At 35.7% G+C, this 14,572-nt stretch overlaps 1 protein-coding gene across 10 annotated transcripts in view; it reads right to left on the bottom strand.

Moving 5' to 3' along the window:
* The window catches only part of LOC107747794 (drebrin-like protein B), a 26,300-nt gene extending 17,528 nt beyond the window's left edge, over positions 1-8,772 (bottom strand). For 9 of the 10 annotated variants that reach the window (XM_016562383.1, XM_016562390.1, XM_016562384.1 and 6 more), the window contains exons 1-4: positions 8,532-8,772; positions 3,950-4,005; positions 2,393-2,505; positions 1,909-1,983 (exon numbers count right to left, since the gene is read on the bottom strand). In XM_016562383.1, the coding sequence (XP_016417869.1) occupies positions 1,909-1,983; positions 2,393-2,505; positions 3,950-4,005; positions 8,532-8,614 (327 nt within the window). In that variant the 5' untranslated portion in view covers positions 8,615-8,772. The remainder of the gene's footprint in view (positions 1-1,908; positions 1,984-2,392; positions 2,506-3,949; positions 4,006-8,531) is intronic. The other variant, XM_016562391.1, reaches the window with a different exon arrangement.
* Between the last annotated feature and the right edge of the window lie 5,800 nt (positions 8,773-14,572).

Here is a 14,572-nt window from a genome sequence, read left to right as displayed (position 1 = left end):
ATAAAAATGTAATAAAAATGAAAATGAATGTTTTATCAGAGCTTAATCCTTCTGGGTCTGATCTGATTTCAACCTCTTATTTCAGTTGTCTGACTCGTTTTGGCTATATGGTTATAGCCATACCAATTCATTTGAGTGTGTATAGTTGTGTATGCATGTGCGTGTGTGTGGATGTGTCTGTTACACTCTAAAACTCTTGATGTTTTAGAGAGTAACCCCATCCTTGCTGTCCACTTTTTTACTGCATTGTAGTTGAATTATTGCTTTTATTTTACATATTTGCTATGTTACAGTCACACCAGTTCATAGGTGTGTGTGTGTATAAGTGTGTGTGTACGCTTGTGTGTGTGAGTGGATGTGTTGGTTTTGCATTCTAGATGTTTTAGAGTTTCATCCCGTCATTGCGGTGTACTTTTTTTCTGCATTGTGGCAGATTTGTAGATAAAGCTTGTTTTATGTGTAACTAAATGTGCTGCCTATCTTGGCCAGGACCCTCTTGTAAATGAGATTTTAAATCTCAAGAGTTTTTAATTTCCTGGTTAAATAAAGGTAAATCATTCCGATTAAGCTGTGATTTTAAAAAATTCAAAACAGAATTTTTTTCTGTCAAAAGTGACCGAAGAGAAGGTTAAGACATGCTCTGTGTGATGACTTTATGGGGAGTAATTCTTCTTCCACACCCATGTCGCTTGCTGTCGACATTGATAATGACGAGTTACGCTTTGTACTACTCGAGAGACATAACGGTGGAGAAGGTGGAGTGAAACCAGCAATTGGTGTGGTCTTTGGCACATTAATCTTAATTTTCAACAATATTCGATATTCGTCCGGGCCGACAGCCTCGCGATTAGTGCGCCGACGTATAGCGCAACAGTGCTTGCGGCGACCCGAGTTCGAATCCCATCTCGAGGTCCTTTGCCGATCCCGCTCCTCTCTCTCCGCCCAATACTTTCCTGTCATTTCTCTACTCTCCTATCCAATAAAGCATAAAAGGCCATAAAATATAACAAAAAAAAAAACAATATTCGATATTAATGATATTCAGTAATTTTTTTAGTGATTACCATGATAATATGGTTAATAATTGATGCATCACCCAGCTCCTAATAAACAGGAAGTTGATATTAAGTGTTAATATTAATTTACATTTTAGACAAAATACTGTCAGCGTTATCTGTATTTTGCCAACAGTTCCAACCGAAGCCACAGCAGAACACAGAAGTTTTTAAACAAATAGGTTAGGGGAGTTATTCAATGACTCATTTGTGAATAGTTACTTGCTTCATTTCTGAATAATCAGCTGTTTGTTTCATATTAAAAAAATTAATGTAAGTTTTTTCCATATTTTATATTTCTACATTAACAATTTCATTAAAAAAATGAATCTCATAACATTACTAAAGAAAATGTAATCGCAGTGTAAATGCCTCTGAGCTGCATTAAACAAGTCTGTTTCTTGTGCAAAGATGGATTTTGTTGATACTGATTTCATTTAATTGATAACAGCCCTATGGTGTATTATTCTGATTGATTCACTTTAAGAATTTAACATGAAAGATGCATACATTTAATTAAAGTTAAAAATGCCATTATAAAAGGTAAAAAGCTCATATAAATCAATTTAAGTTGGTAAATATCACCCCTTAATGGGAAAGTTAATTTCTGCTTTAAATTTGGACAGCCATAATTCTTTTTTAGACACAGTGAAAGCTTGTGGTCGGATGTTGTCACGCTCTGCATAACTACCAACAAAGCCAAACCAAATGTGTCTGGATATAGCCCATGATGTCATATCCTGTTGTGAGCGTCTAGCTCTGTGAGTCATAGTCAGAGTTCACAGACCGTTAACTCAATCACACTGTTCACAATACTCACACACTGAAAAGAACAACAAAATAGTACAGTTACCTTAAGGAAGTTGGCCATGGAGCTCACATGGCTCGCACACTGGCCTTTTCTGGCATCTTTAACACCCTCACCGGTCTGAAAAAAATGAAAAAAGAAATGTCAATACCTGTTAACTAGAACAAAACATGGCTGCAAACATGCATGTTAAGGGTGGATGATGACCAAAATATTATCATATTTATTTTACATTACGGTAATGCCATTTATCACAATATAGTTATATAACAGTAAAAAATAGTTTATATATCAAATAACCAAGTGGCAATACCCATTTTAAGATAATCGTGTGAATAAATAAAATATACCATCATGTTTAGTCCTGATGAATTTTTTTATATCGGATTTGGTGAATAGGAGCTAATCTGATTCATAAATACATTTGACAGAGGCACTTTACTAGGGCAATAGGGTCAGTAAATCCTAAGGGCACCTCTGTGGTTCTAGACAGTGATGAGTTACAGAAGGAAAGGAAGGAAAAACCCACCCAGTTGATGAGGACGTATTTGGGAAGGCCGGAGTTGGGGTCTTTAACACGGCAGAAAGCGTACATCACCTTCCCGCTGTTCATCTCCTCGACCAACTCCTCCAGACCACCCTCTGAAAACACACACACACACACACACACACTTAATACACACTCACAGAAAACAAGAAAATCATGATGCTATCCTACTACAATCACTAATGAACTCAAGTTTTGATGCAAAATCTTTAAGATAATTTAAATAGCTATATAAAACAATAAATCTGCCCCTAATTTAACTGGGTGAGCCAGATATTTATTGATCTAGGAGTTAAATTTGTCTCAAAATAATTTTAAAAGATACATTTAGCCCTTGTCCCATATCTCACACATACTTTCAGGGCTGAATATGCACACCTACTGATGAACCATTCCATTTTTTTCACTTGAAAAAGTAAAAGTTTATGCAAGTAAAAGAAATATATATTTTCTGAAATCATTCATAAATATGTTGTTGGACTGTTAAGTTCAAATAAATTTTATACTTGATACTGCTAATTCTTGCATTGTATGTTCTTATAGATTTAATATAATAATACATTATGTCAAGAATATTGCATAAATATTTTCTTGCGTCGTTTTTTTTCTCTAAAACTGTAAATTCCTTAAGAATTTCAGAAGAATTTTGTTAGGTAAATGAAGTAATAACATGGTAATAACATAGTTCTATGCAAAACTTTGACATTTTTGTTGATGATCCAAAACAATATGGTTTTAGTTGAATACACACACGCACACATATACATATATACATACATATATATATATATATACACACACATACAAACACACACACATATGTATATATATATGTGTGTGTGTGTGTGTGTGTGTATGTGCATGTATGTATATATATATATATATATATGTATATTAAAAGCTTATGTTCCACTGGGTCCAAAGAGACTCAGGAATGCAAACATCATATGCAGATTTTGCATGCATTATGAGCTGAAACCAGTTAAAACCAGTGCCTTTTAATTAGGCCAGGGTTATTTAAATATTAACAGAAAATACTCTCACGGTACTTCAAATAAATAGTTCATGTCAAAGGGCTTACAAGAAAAGTTTGGGAATCCCAATTTATTACTTAATAGTATATTATAAGTATATTAATCTATAAATAAAGATACTATGATTAATAAAGATTTTTTATTATTCATTGGCGTCTTTTATCATTTCACTGTTGCAGTGATGGGTTATAAACTCAGAGGCTGTGCATTAGTGATATTAGCACATAACATTCTTTTACCAAGGTTAAAATCAATGTTTATTCTCAGTTTCCTTCACACATGTAGGAAGAACTTTGAATGAATCTTGGCCTGTCCTTGACAGTCTGCCGGTTCAGTGGACCGTTCATGTAATTAATACAAAGAACACACTGTACTGCAAAATAATAGCCGCAGGCTAATGATGGACGTACTCTGACACTGTTTGCTTAAAACACTTTCTTACACAATACATACCACATGAACTGTAATTCACTAAATGAGTCTCCACATGATCAAGAAAACCCACCTCCTTTCTCTGCCAGCCTGATGTCATTGGTGTTCCCCTCATAGGTCAAGAGAGCCCTGCAGAGACATCAAATGCATTACATAAGCGTTAAACAGCCAGGTCACTGAAGACTGAGGGCAACACGGCTCTGGCATTCAATGTCAGCCAGAAAGGAAAGTCATTTTCTGAGGTGGAGCAAGTTATTACATTACGACACATACATTGAATTTATATATTTGGCGCAAGCTTTTATCTAAAGTGACTTACAGTGCATTGAAGGTATCTGTTTTTATCAGTTCTTGCATTACCTGGAAATCAAACCAGTTTGGTGTCCTAAATCAGACTTCTATCTTATCCGTTTAGTAACCGTTGTGAATTTAGTTTGTATTTCGGTTCCAATATCGAACTTCCCAAATCTTAAAGGGAGGGTTCACCAAAAAATTTATTTTCTGTCATCATTATTCACCCTCATGGCGTTCCAAACCTGTATGAGATTCTTTCTTCTGCAGAACATAAAAGATGACATTTTAAAGAACGTTGGTAATCGTTCCAGTAGATACTGAGGTGACACTCTGTGTGTGAACTCAGTTCTGATTCTCTCTAAACAAAGACACTTTTAGAGCAAGGAAGCTGTGTCAACTTCCTCTTTGAAACACAGAGCCCAAGTCAACAGAAGTCTGAAATAGGAAGTGCTGTATTGTAATGAGGAATAAGAACTGCAGCAGTCTTATTTCTAGAAGATCGCACAGGTCAGATCATCCTGTGACATTCATGCTCTGTTGTGGTTTGATATGGAAATTGAAGTCACAATTGTTAAGACAGAGCTGTTTCTTTAAAAGGAAATGTTAGGTCGAGCCTGTTCCTTCCGGAGATTTATGATAACTCATCAAAACTGTTGATTTTGTGACATTTCGTCTGTCAAAATACCCTCTTTAACAGCAAAAATGCAGATGCAATATCTATCCCCATCATAAACTCCTCCATCTGTGCACAAACCAATCTCAAGCTGTGCTTGACAGGTTTTTTTTTTTTAAATACCAATTTCATATAGACCAGGGAGAACCAACGATGACGTTCAATAATCCAACAGCCAACAGTAAAAAATGCATTACATAAGCGTTAAACAGCCAGGTCACTGAAGACTGAGGGCAACACGGCTCTGGCATTCAATGTCAGCCAGAAAGGAAAGTCATTTTCTGAGGTGGAGCAAGTTATTACATTACGACACATACATTGAATTTATATATTTGGCGCAAGCTTTTATCTAAAGTGACTTACAGTGCATTGAAGGTATCTGTTTTTATCAGTTCTTGCATTACCTGGAAATCAAACCAGTTTGGTGTCCTAAATCAGACTTCTATCTTATCCGTTTAGTAACCGTTGTGAATTTAGTTTGTATTTCGGTTCCAATATCGAACTTCCCAAATCTTAAAGGGAGGGTTCACCAAAAAATTTATTTTCTGTCATCATTATTCACCCTCATGGCGTTCCAAACCTGTATGAGATTCTTTCTTCTGCAGAACATAAAAGATGACATTTTAAAGAACGTTGGTAATCGTTCCAGTAGATACTGAGGTGACACTCTGTGTGTGAACTCAGTTCTGATTCTCTCTAAACAAAGACACTTTTAGAGCAAGGAAGCTGTGTCAACTTCCTCTTTGAAACACAGAGCCCAAGTCAACAGAAGTCTGAAATAGGAAGTGCTGTATTGTAATGAGGAATAAGAACTGCAGCAGTCTTATTTCTAGAAGATCGCACAGGTCAGATCATCCTGTGACATTCATGCTCTGTTGTGGTTTGATATGGAAATTGAAGTCACAATTGTTAAGACAGAGCTGTTTCTTTAAAAGGAAATGTTAGGTCGAGCCTGTTCCTTCCGGAGATTTATGATAACTCATCAAAACTGTTGATTTTGTGACATTTCGTCTGTCAAAATACCCTCTTTAACAGCAAAAATGCAGATGCAATATCTATCCCCATCATAAACTCCTCCATCTGTGCACAAACCAATCTCAAGCTGTGCTTGACAGGTTTTTTTTTTTTAAAATACCAATTTCATATAGACCAGGGAGAACCAACGATGACGTTCAATAATCCAACAGCAAGTCAACAGTAAAAATGCGTCTAATTTTATATGACAAAATTCAGTAAATTATAAGCACAAAAGAGTTCGATTTGATGTTTATCCAGCTGCAGCATGATTTTAAAATGTACCAAAGGAACAATTGAAACAAAAATTTCTAAATCATTTTGCATAACTTTTCTTTCATTTTATTTACTTTTTTTTTTTTAGTAAAAAGCCCGGTTTATTTATTGAATTATATGGGTTAAAACGTAGTTTAAAATCCCAACTGTAGATAAATTAATACAATTGAATGACAGAAAAATAGATATAAACAGTACTTACTGAATTCTCTTTAAAAAAATATTAAGTACATTTTTGAGATGAAGTAACACTTCTTTTTACTGGCACATCAGCACAATATGATGTGGTCCATGTTTAAGCCGCCAAAAAAAAAAGTACAAATCATACCAAATAACAGCATAAATCTAAAGTGACAAAAAGTGTCAGATAAATGAGAAAAAAACAACAGTAACTACAGAGATTTTGTCATGTTTTTGAAAGAAGTACCTTATGCTTACCGAGGCTGCAAAATACAGTAAAATAGTAATATTGTTAAATATTATTACAATTTAAAATAATGGTTTTAATATATTTTTAAAATGCAATTTATTCCTGTGATTAGGGATGTAACGATTCACTCATAAACTCCTACCCCTAAATGAATCGCGATTTGTTTAGCATCTCAACCGATTTGAATCGTCACATATTTGAATCGATTTTCAACCGGCTTGCGGTTAATCGTTACATCCCTACCTGTGATGCAAAACTGGATTTTCAGCATCATTACTCCAGTATGCCATCATTCTAATATGCTGACTTAATGCTCAGAAACATTTCTTCTAATCATGGCTTATTATTTTGTTGAAATTACTAATATGTTGAATTATAAAAGTCTTTACGGTCACTTTTGATCAATTTAATGCATCCCTGTTAAATAAAAGTATTAAAAGTAATAAGTAATTAAATTACAAAAAAATAAAAGTAATTCCTTTAAAGGGGTCATATGATGCGATTTCAAGTTTTCCTTTCTCTTTGGAGTGTTACAAGCTCTTGGTGCATAAAGAAGATCTGTAAAGTTGCAAAGACTAAAGTCTCAAATCCAAAGAGATATTCTTTATAAAAGTTAAGAGTCAACCACGCCTACCTAAAACGGCTCGTTCTAACATGCCCCCACATGTCTACGTCACTGTGTGGGAAGATTTGCATAACGCCGCCCAAATGTTCACGCAAAGAAAGAAGGCGTAACTTTTATTCTCGCTGTAGTATTGTTGCTGCCGCCGCTGCCATGTCGTGAAGACACTGTGTGTTTCGTTGTGAAAGCGAAACTACTTTGTTTGGTCTTCCAAAAGAGGACGATATCTGCTTCGTCATGCCTAGAGTTAAGTTGTATTTACAACACTTGTTCGGAAACAATAATGTACAGTATGTGGAAAATAATGTGTTTTTTTAACCTTAAACCGCATAAACACATTTCATTACACCAAATACACAACATAATGTTCTTTTTAGCAACATCATATGACCCCTTTAAAAAAATCACACTGGCCCGAAATGTTTGAACGGTAATGTACATGTTATTCTCGAGTGTCTGTATTTGTGTGATTTTCCTCAAATGATGTCAAATCTCTGGGTAGGATGAGGAGTGTAATTAATGTAGGCCATTTATAATCACTCTTCATTTCTGAAGCGTTCATGACCCAACTCAAACAGCCGTCTCTCAAGAGCGTCCAACCAATCTCGTCCTCATTTCCACTTCTTGAAACCGAAACTCACTTACACTTCAAGGTGCAAAGCTACAGGACTTTGGCCTGGTGTCAACCTGGTCAAACATTAATATAATTTCCGTATGACGAGACACCACTTGTACAAGACAGAGGAAGTCTCTTACTGTTCTCTATACAACTGGCATTAACACTCTTACTTGTGAGGTAATATTCTGACTACAAAGAGCAATTATTTTGGATTACAAGACAATGAGATTGGATGCAAATTGAGTCACAAACAGTAGGCAGGGTCTGTCAACCCAGCAGCCATATATGGACAAAAACTACAGGAAAATAAGGAGGTAGGAGTGGTTCAACACGAGTACACTTCTCAAACCCCATGTTCTCCAGAAGTTGGGATGCTTATGAACTGATCTCATACGTGCAAGCATGCAAAGCAACACTGCACTGAGGTCAGAGCATGTGCATAATTTAATATAAACGTTCATCGCTGGCAAGTGAGCAACAGTTGAAAAACATTTCTGGAAGATTCAGTGTTTTTGTGCATGAGGTGTGAATGGATGAGGGCACACGGATAAAGTGCAGTGATCTCGCTAACATCATAAACGGTCATTGCATTGATTCAAATGAGGACTTATATGTTGTGATGATAAACACAAGCAGGGCGAATAAAACGCCAAAGGAGCTGCTAACATGCTAAACATGAGGATGTCAGTGAGTGTAACAGAGACACTACCCTTGAGTCACTACTCACCAGTTAGTCTCCGACTTCTCATCCACCACCTCCTTATAGGCCGCGGTAAGAGCTGGGCCGTTTTTGCTCAGGTTCACAGCCATGATGGGCAAATCTGTGGGTTTTTGACCGTCCGACGCCGGGGACAGACGCTGCAGTGGACTCCGGGGGTAGATGGGGATCTCTCGGCGGCTCTACGCAGACAGGAAGCGCGCAGCGCCACATCACGTGGCCTCCCTGGAGCGACCTTTCGAACCCTACTATGGTGACGGCGTAGCTCATGAATATTAATTACGCAAAGCGATGTTCGCCCAGTAAGCCTTCCTGATTCGCTGCAGAGCAGACGCTAGTGTGTGGGCGGATGTCAGCTAGCGAATGATGACTCGGCTTATGAATATTAATGAAGTTATGCGACTTCTGAAGGTCTCTGGCTAAGCCTTCGTCGTAGTAGAATTTAGTAAATTAAGCGGCAACGACATCTGTTGGACAGGCATGAGAGTCGCACATGGACGTGGTTACTTACTACCACTTTTCTAAATAATAATTCAATGAAATGAGACTGAATGTGTGTAGTAGCGCTCCTAAACCGTAAAATTACCATTTAAACAACTTTACACTTCAAATAACAAAGGTTTTGACAAAAATACATTGTTTTATAAATTTTAAAACATCACATGTCTGCCTTTAATTCTTAAGGGGTCATATGATGCGATTTAAATTTTTCCTTTCTCTTTGGAGTGTTACAAGCTCTTGGTGCATAAAGAAGATCTGTAAAGTTGCAAAGACTAAAGTCTCAAATCCAAAGAGATATTCTTTATAAAAGTTAAGAGTCAGCCACGCCTACCTAAAACGGCTCGTTCGAACACGCATAGAGGAGAAACAATAATGTACAGTATGTGGAAAATAATGTTTTTTTTTACTTTAAATCGCATAAACACATTTCATTACACCAAATACACAAAATAATGTTCTTTTTAGCAGCATCATATGACCCCTTTAAGACAAGGGATGGTCAGAATTAGAAATACTCATATAATTATATTTAAAAAATGCAGCAGCATTATCAGTGTTGAAATTTTCTGCCCTTTTTTCAGGACATTTTGATGGGCAAAGACCATTTTTAAAAAGATAAATCTTTGGAATTATTATTATTATTTATTTATTTATTTTATTTTTTTATTTTTTACTTATCCAAACATTTTGAATGGTAGTATTTTATGGTTCAAAATATTAAGGATCACGACCAATTTCAACAATTATCAGTGTTGGAATTTTCTGCTTTTTTCTCCTTCTTCAGATACCATTTTTTTTAATATAAATCTTTGGAAATTTTTATTTACTTATTTAGTTATGCATGTATGTATGTATGTATTTATTTATTTTTTTGCCCCAAAATTGTAAATGGTAGTATTTTATGCTTTAAAATGTTAAGGAGCGCAACTGTTTTTAACACTAATAATATTAAGAAATGTTTCTTGAGCATCAAATTAGCATATTTGATTTCTGAAGGATCATGACACTGAAGTAGAGTAATGATACTGAAATTTCAACGTTGCATCACAGGAATAAATGTAATTATATATATATAATATTTTTTTTTTTGATACGGTGAAATTCTGCTTTTGATACGGTGAACCACCAGATTCTCCTGTCAACCCTATTGGAAAATGGCATCTCAGGAACCGCACGCCAGTGGTTTGAGTCTTACCTCTCAGATAGGTCCTTCAAGGTATCTTGGAGAGGTGAGGTGTCCAAGTCGCAACATCTAGCTACTGGGGTGCCTCAGGGCTCAGTACTTGGACCACTTCTCTTCTCTGTCTACATGGCATCACTAGGTTCTGTCATTCAGAAACATGGCTTTTCATATCACTGCTATGCTGATGACACTCAACTCTACCTCTCATTCCATCCTGATGATCCGACGATAGCTGCTCACATCTCAGCATGTCTAACAGACATTTCTTGTTGGATGACGAACCATCACCTTCAACTCAACCTGGCCAAGACAAAACTACTTGTGGTTTCAATAAACCAATCACTTTATCAAAATTTACACACACACCTTGCTACGTGTACTGCGTTAGGCTAACCGAGACTTGTCATTTGCACTTATATATTGTTGCTCTTTTGTTAGTTTTGACTGCTTTTATTGTCCTCATTTGTAAGTTGCTTTGGATAAAAGCGTCTGCTAAATGACTAAATGTAAATATATATATATATATATTTTTTAACATTATTATTTTATTTTTTTACACTGAACAAAATCATAAATGTCTCAGAACGGGATTCATGTTTTGTTATGAAAAATAACAAAAATCTTTTGATCTTGGGGTAAAATATAACCTGCACTTTTGTGTGTGTGTGTGTGTGTGTGTGTGTGAGAGAGAGAGAGAGAGAGATTTATCCATTACACAATAAAATGTAATTATGTGAATTCTGTCAGTGCAGTAGATTAATTCTGAAAGTCTGTGCTTTTGACTGTACAATAAATCCAAGAGAATGTATTAAACAAAAGGAGCTTTATTCACTAAAGTTGACACCTTGGAGGTTAGTCTCAGCTGTTCTGAGTCTGAGGAGAGAGCTGGTTAGATGACAGGGTTTTCTAGCACAAACGGTTAGCAGGAGAGGTCATTATGGCTCTGTGTACGTGTGTATGCGATACACAAAGTAGTACAGTACCAATCAACAGTTAAAACAAAGTAAACAGTACAGTACAGTTGCTTATACATTGATGATTAAGGCTAAGGTTTTATTGAGGGTCTTGGGGGAGGTGAGAGAATGGAAAAAAGATCCCTGATATCTTGCAAATAGCTGCGGAAAAAAAGGTTGTAGCCTACCAGAGTGCAAAGCATGCTATACTGCTTTAGCACAATCTCAAAAAGAGCTGCAACTCGACCGGCTGCTTCAGACGAAGCATCAGAGAGAAGCAACTCACTGCATTTGAGCTGATGACTGGAAGACGACAAATAAATAGCAAATAAATAAATAAATTAAACAAACATTCTACTTCCAGATGCACAACCAGTGAGCCACATTTAGCAGTGAAAATTTTGCTGATACAAAGACAGCATCATCGGTCTTTGAATCAAAGTTAGAAGTTGGCATAAAATTTTACATTCAATTCGATTTAAAAGAAAAAAGGAAGAAAGAAAAATTCTATCATCATGTGCACACCATCATGTTCTCCAAATCCAACCGATGACTTTTTTCTGTAAAACATAAAAGGAGAAATTTTGAAGCATGTTCACGCTGCACTTTTCCACACAATGAAAGTGAATGGTGACCACAGCTGTCAAGCAACAATAGCAAAGTTTTCCAATAAATATTTACTAAAATTTTAGTTTGGAATAAACTTTTATGGCACTTTTTATTCAGAGCTTGAAAGTTTATGGTCCCCATCCGCTTTCATTGTATGAAAAACAGCAGTGTGAACATACTTCAAAATTTCTCCTTTTATGTTTTACAGAAAAAAAGTCATCGGATGGATTTGGAAAACATGGTATGGAAGCCCGTTTCCGCCACTAAATAAAAAAATAAATAAGGTAATTGCGACTTTTTATCTCACAATTCTGACGTTTTTCTCAGAATTGCGTGATATAAACTCGCAATTGCAAGTTATAAAGTCAGAATTGCGAGATATAAACTCACAATTCTGAGAAATAAACTCACAATTGCGAGTTATAAAGTCAGAATTGCGTGACATACTCGCAATTGCGAGAAGTCATTTTTTCCCCTCAAAATTGGACTTTATAACTTGCAATTGCGAGTTTGTATCACGCAATTCTGACTTTATAACTCGTAATTGCGAGTTTGTATCACGCAATTCTGACTTTATAACTCGTAATTGCGAGTTTGTATCACGCAATTCTGACTTTATAACTCGTAATTGTGAGTTTGTATCACGCAATTCTGAGAAAAAAAAGACAGAATTATGAGATAAAAAAACAACCTTTTTTAATTTTGTATTCAGTGGCGGAAACGGGCTTCCATAAGATGGTGTGTAAATGATAATAGAATTTTTTATCAATTCTGTTTGGAAAAGTGAGTAAATGATTGCAGAATTCACATTTTAGGGTAAACTATCCCTTTAAAAGCATATCCAAAGCTATACCGGACACAAAATATCAATTCCCTTGGTGAAAGTACACATATATGGTGCTAAATATAATTCTGGCAATATTTAGCCCTTTTCAGGGAGTCTTGAGCTATGGGCTTGTGAAGAGCAGCACCAGGAGGTGAGAGGGAGGAGATGTTCACACTTCTTTCCCGACAGAAAGCGTTTGAGAAGCGGCTTCCCAAACCCCCCCCCGAGCTCCAGTTCAGACGAGTGAAGAAATATGTTTTCATTCTGCTCCGTGTAAACATCTTGATCATCCACCTCTAAATAGGCAGCCACGAGTTAATGAGTGCATTTACAAAAATTAATTTACAGTAAAAGAACTTGAGTCCAGCATCAAACGTACCATCTACTGTCAAAAGTTAGTAATATTAGTGACTACAGGAACAAGAGTATCTAAAGATTATTAAGGATTACACTCTTGCAGACAGATTTGTAGAATAGATAAATGCTAAACAGCCGAAAAATATTGCATTCATACGCTATGACGTGCCCACTGCCTGCAAATCTGAAAGGGGCATAATCACATTTGGCAGAAATGGTGGCATTTGTTTTTGTTTTTTTCCACACAGTCCCACCGTTCTGCATTTTTGCTCCCTCTTTTTTTTTTTGCAAGCACATTGGGTGAATTTTTAAGACAAGTATAAAAATCTGCCTTGATTCCTAAAGCAACTTCACAATACTTATCAAAACAAATACTTACACATCTGCCATATCATGCACATGCGGCTGAAGTGAATTCAATTCAGTGGCCGTTCACATAAGACGCGTTTTTGCGTTAAAAACAGGTTGACGGAGCTTTCCATGTACACAATGTGTTTATCCATATGTGCGGTAAATATGGTTAACGTGCCCCCAGAGCAATCGGAGTGGTCCATTCTTTTAAAATCAACACTGCACATCAAATGATAAACAAAATAGTTTGAAAAAAAAAAAACGTCCGTCTAGTGCATGTTTACACAGAGCAACATTAAAAATACAGCGCAAATGGAAAGCAAGAACATGTCCTATGTGAACGGCCAGCTTAATTCTGAAAACGACACTCAAGGTTAAATAAAGAATATGTCAAAAGGAGATATGATTATAACCAAAAAAAAAAAAAAACTAAAAACATTTTATGTCTAATAAATAAAAATAACACCGTGTCTTAATGAGATGCAATGCAACACGACACAAGATAACAGGCTTGTTTTACATTTAGCTTTTGTCCTAATCAACAGTATGTATGGCGATAAGTGACAGGTGATTCTATTAATTTTAAAATATATATATTTTAATTTATTATTCAATTTCTGCTATCTCGTGGCTGACACTGATTAGACCTTAGGCCTGGGCGATAAAACGGTATCAATATCTATCGACGGTACACCTTCTTCGATATCGATAGAAAATGTTTTCGATATAGTGCACGATATAGGCACGTGCTATGAGTGACGCAGACCGCACACACAAACACATGCTGAAATGAGTGCTGTGCCTGCCTGTGATGAGGAGATTGTGAATAAAGAATGAATATTAGTCGAATTTAAATAAACATTTGCATTTGAATGTTAGGAGTGCGTCAGGGAAGCAATGCATAACTACATGATGCTGTTTTGTTTATAATTGTTTATGCAATTTACGAAATTATATTTGATTTGTATGAGTTAATTTAAACGTAATGCACGTTTTTATAGAGTTACTTCCTTGCGTTGACAATTTAAATGAGCTGCATTATTTTGCTCATGTATCTCAGAAATTAGATATTTGTTTAATTTTTATTGTGTTTGATTGTTAAAACAAAAAATATTTGCTTGTCTCAATAAATTGTGTTGATTATAAATACAGTGGTTAAATTAAAAAAAAATTTATATTGCTTTTTGTTTTAAAAAAGGTTATAAAAAATGTCAATAATTATCGATACCGAACGATATGAAACATTATATCGTTGATACATTTTTTAGCT

Source organism: Sinocyclocheilus rhinocerous, unplaced genomic scaffold (assembly GCF_001515625.1).
Source record: "Sinocyclocheilus rhinocerous isolate Xijiao unplaced genomic scaffold, SAMN03320098_v1.1 scaffold2214, whole genome shotgun sequence".
Lineage (NCBI taxonomy): Eukaryota > Metazoa > Chordata > Actinopteri > Cypriniformes > Cyprinidae > Sinocyclocheilus > Sinocyclocheilus rhinocerous.
This window is presented reverse-complemented; position numbering and strand designations above follow the sequence as displayed.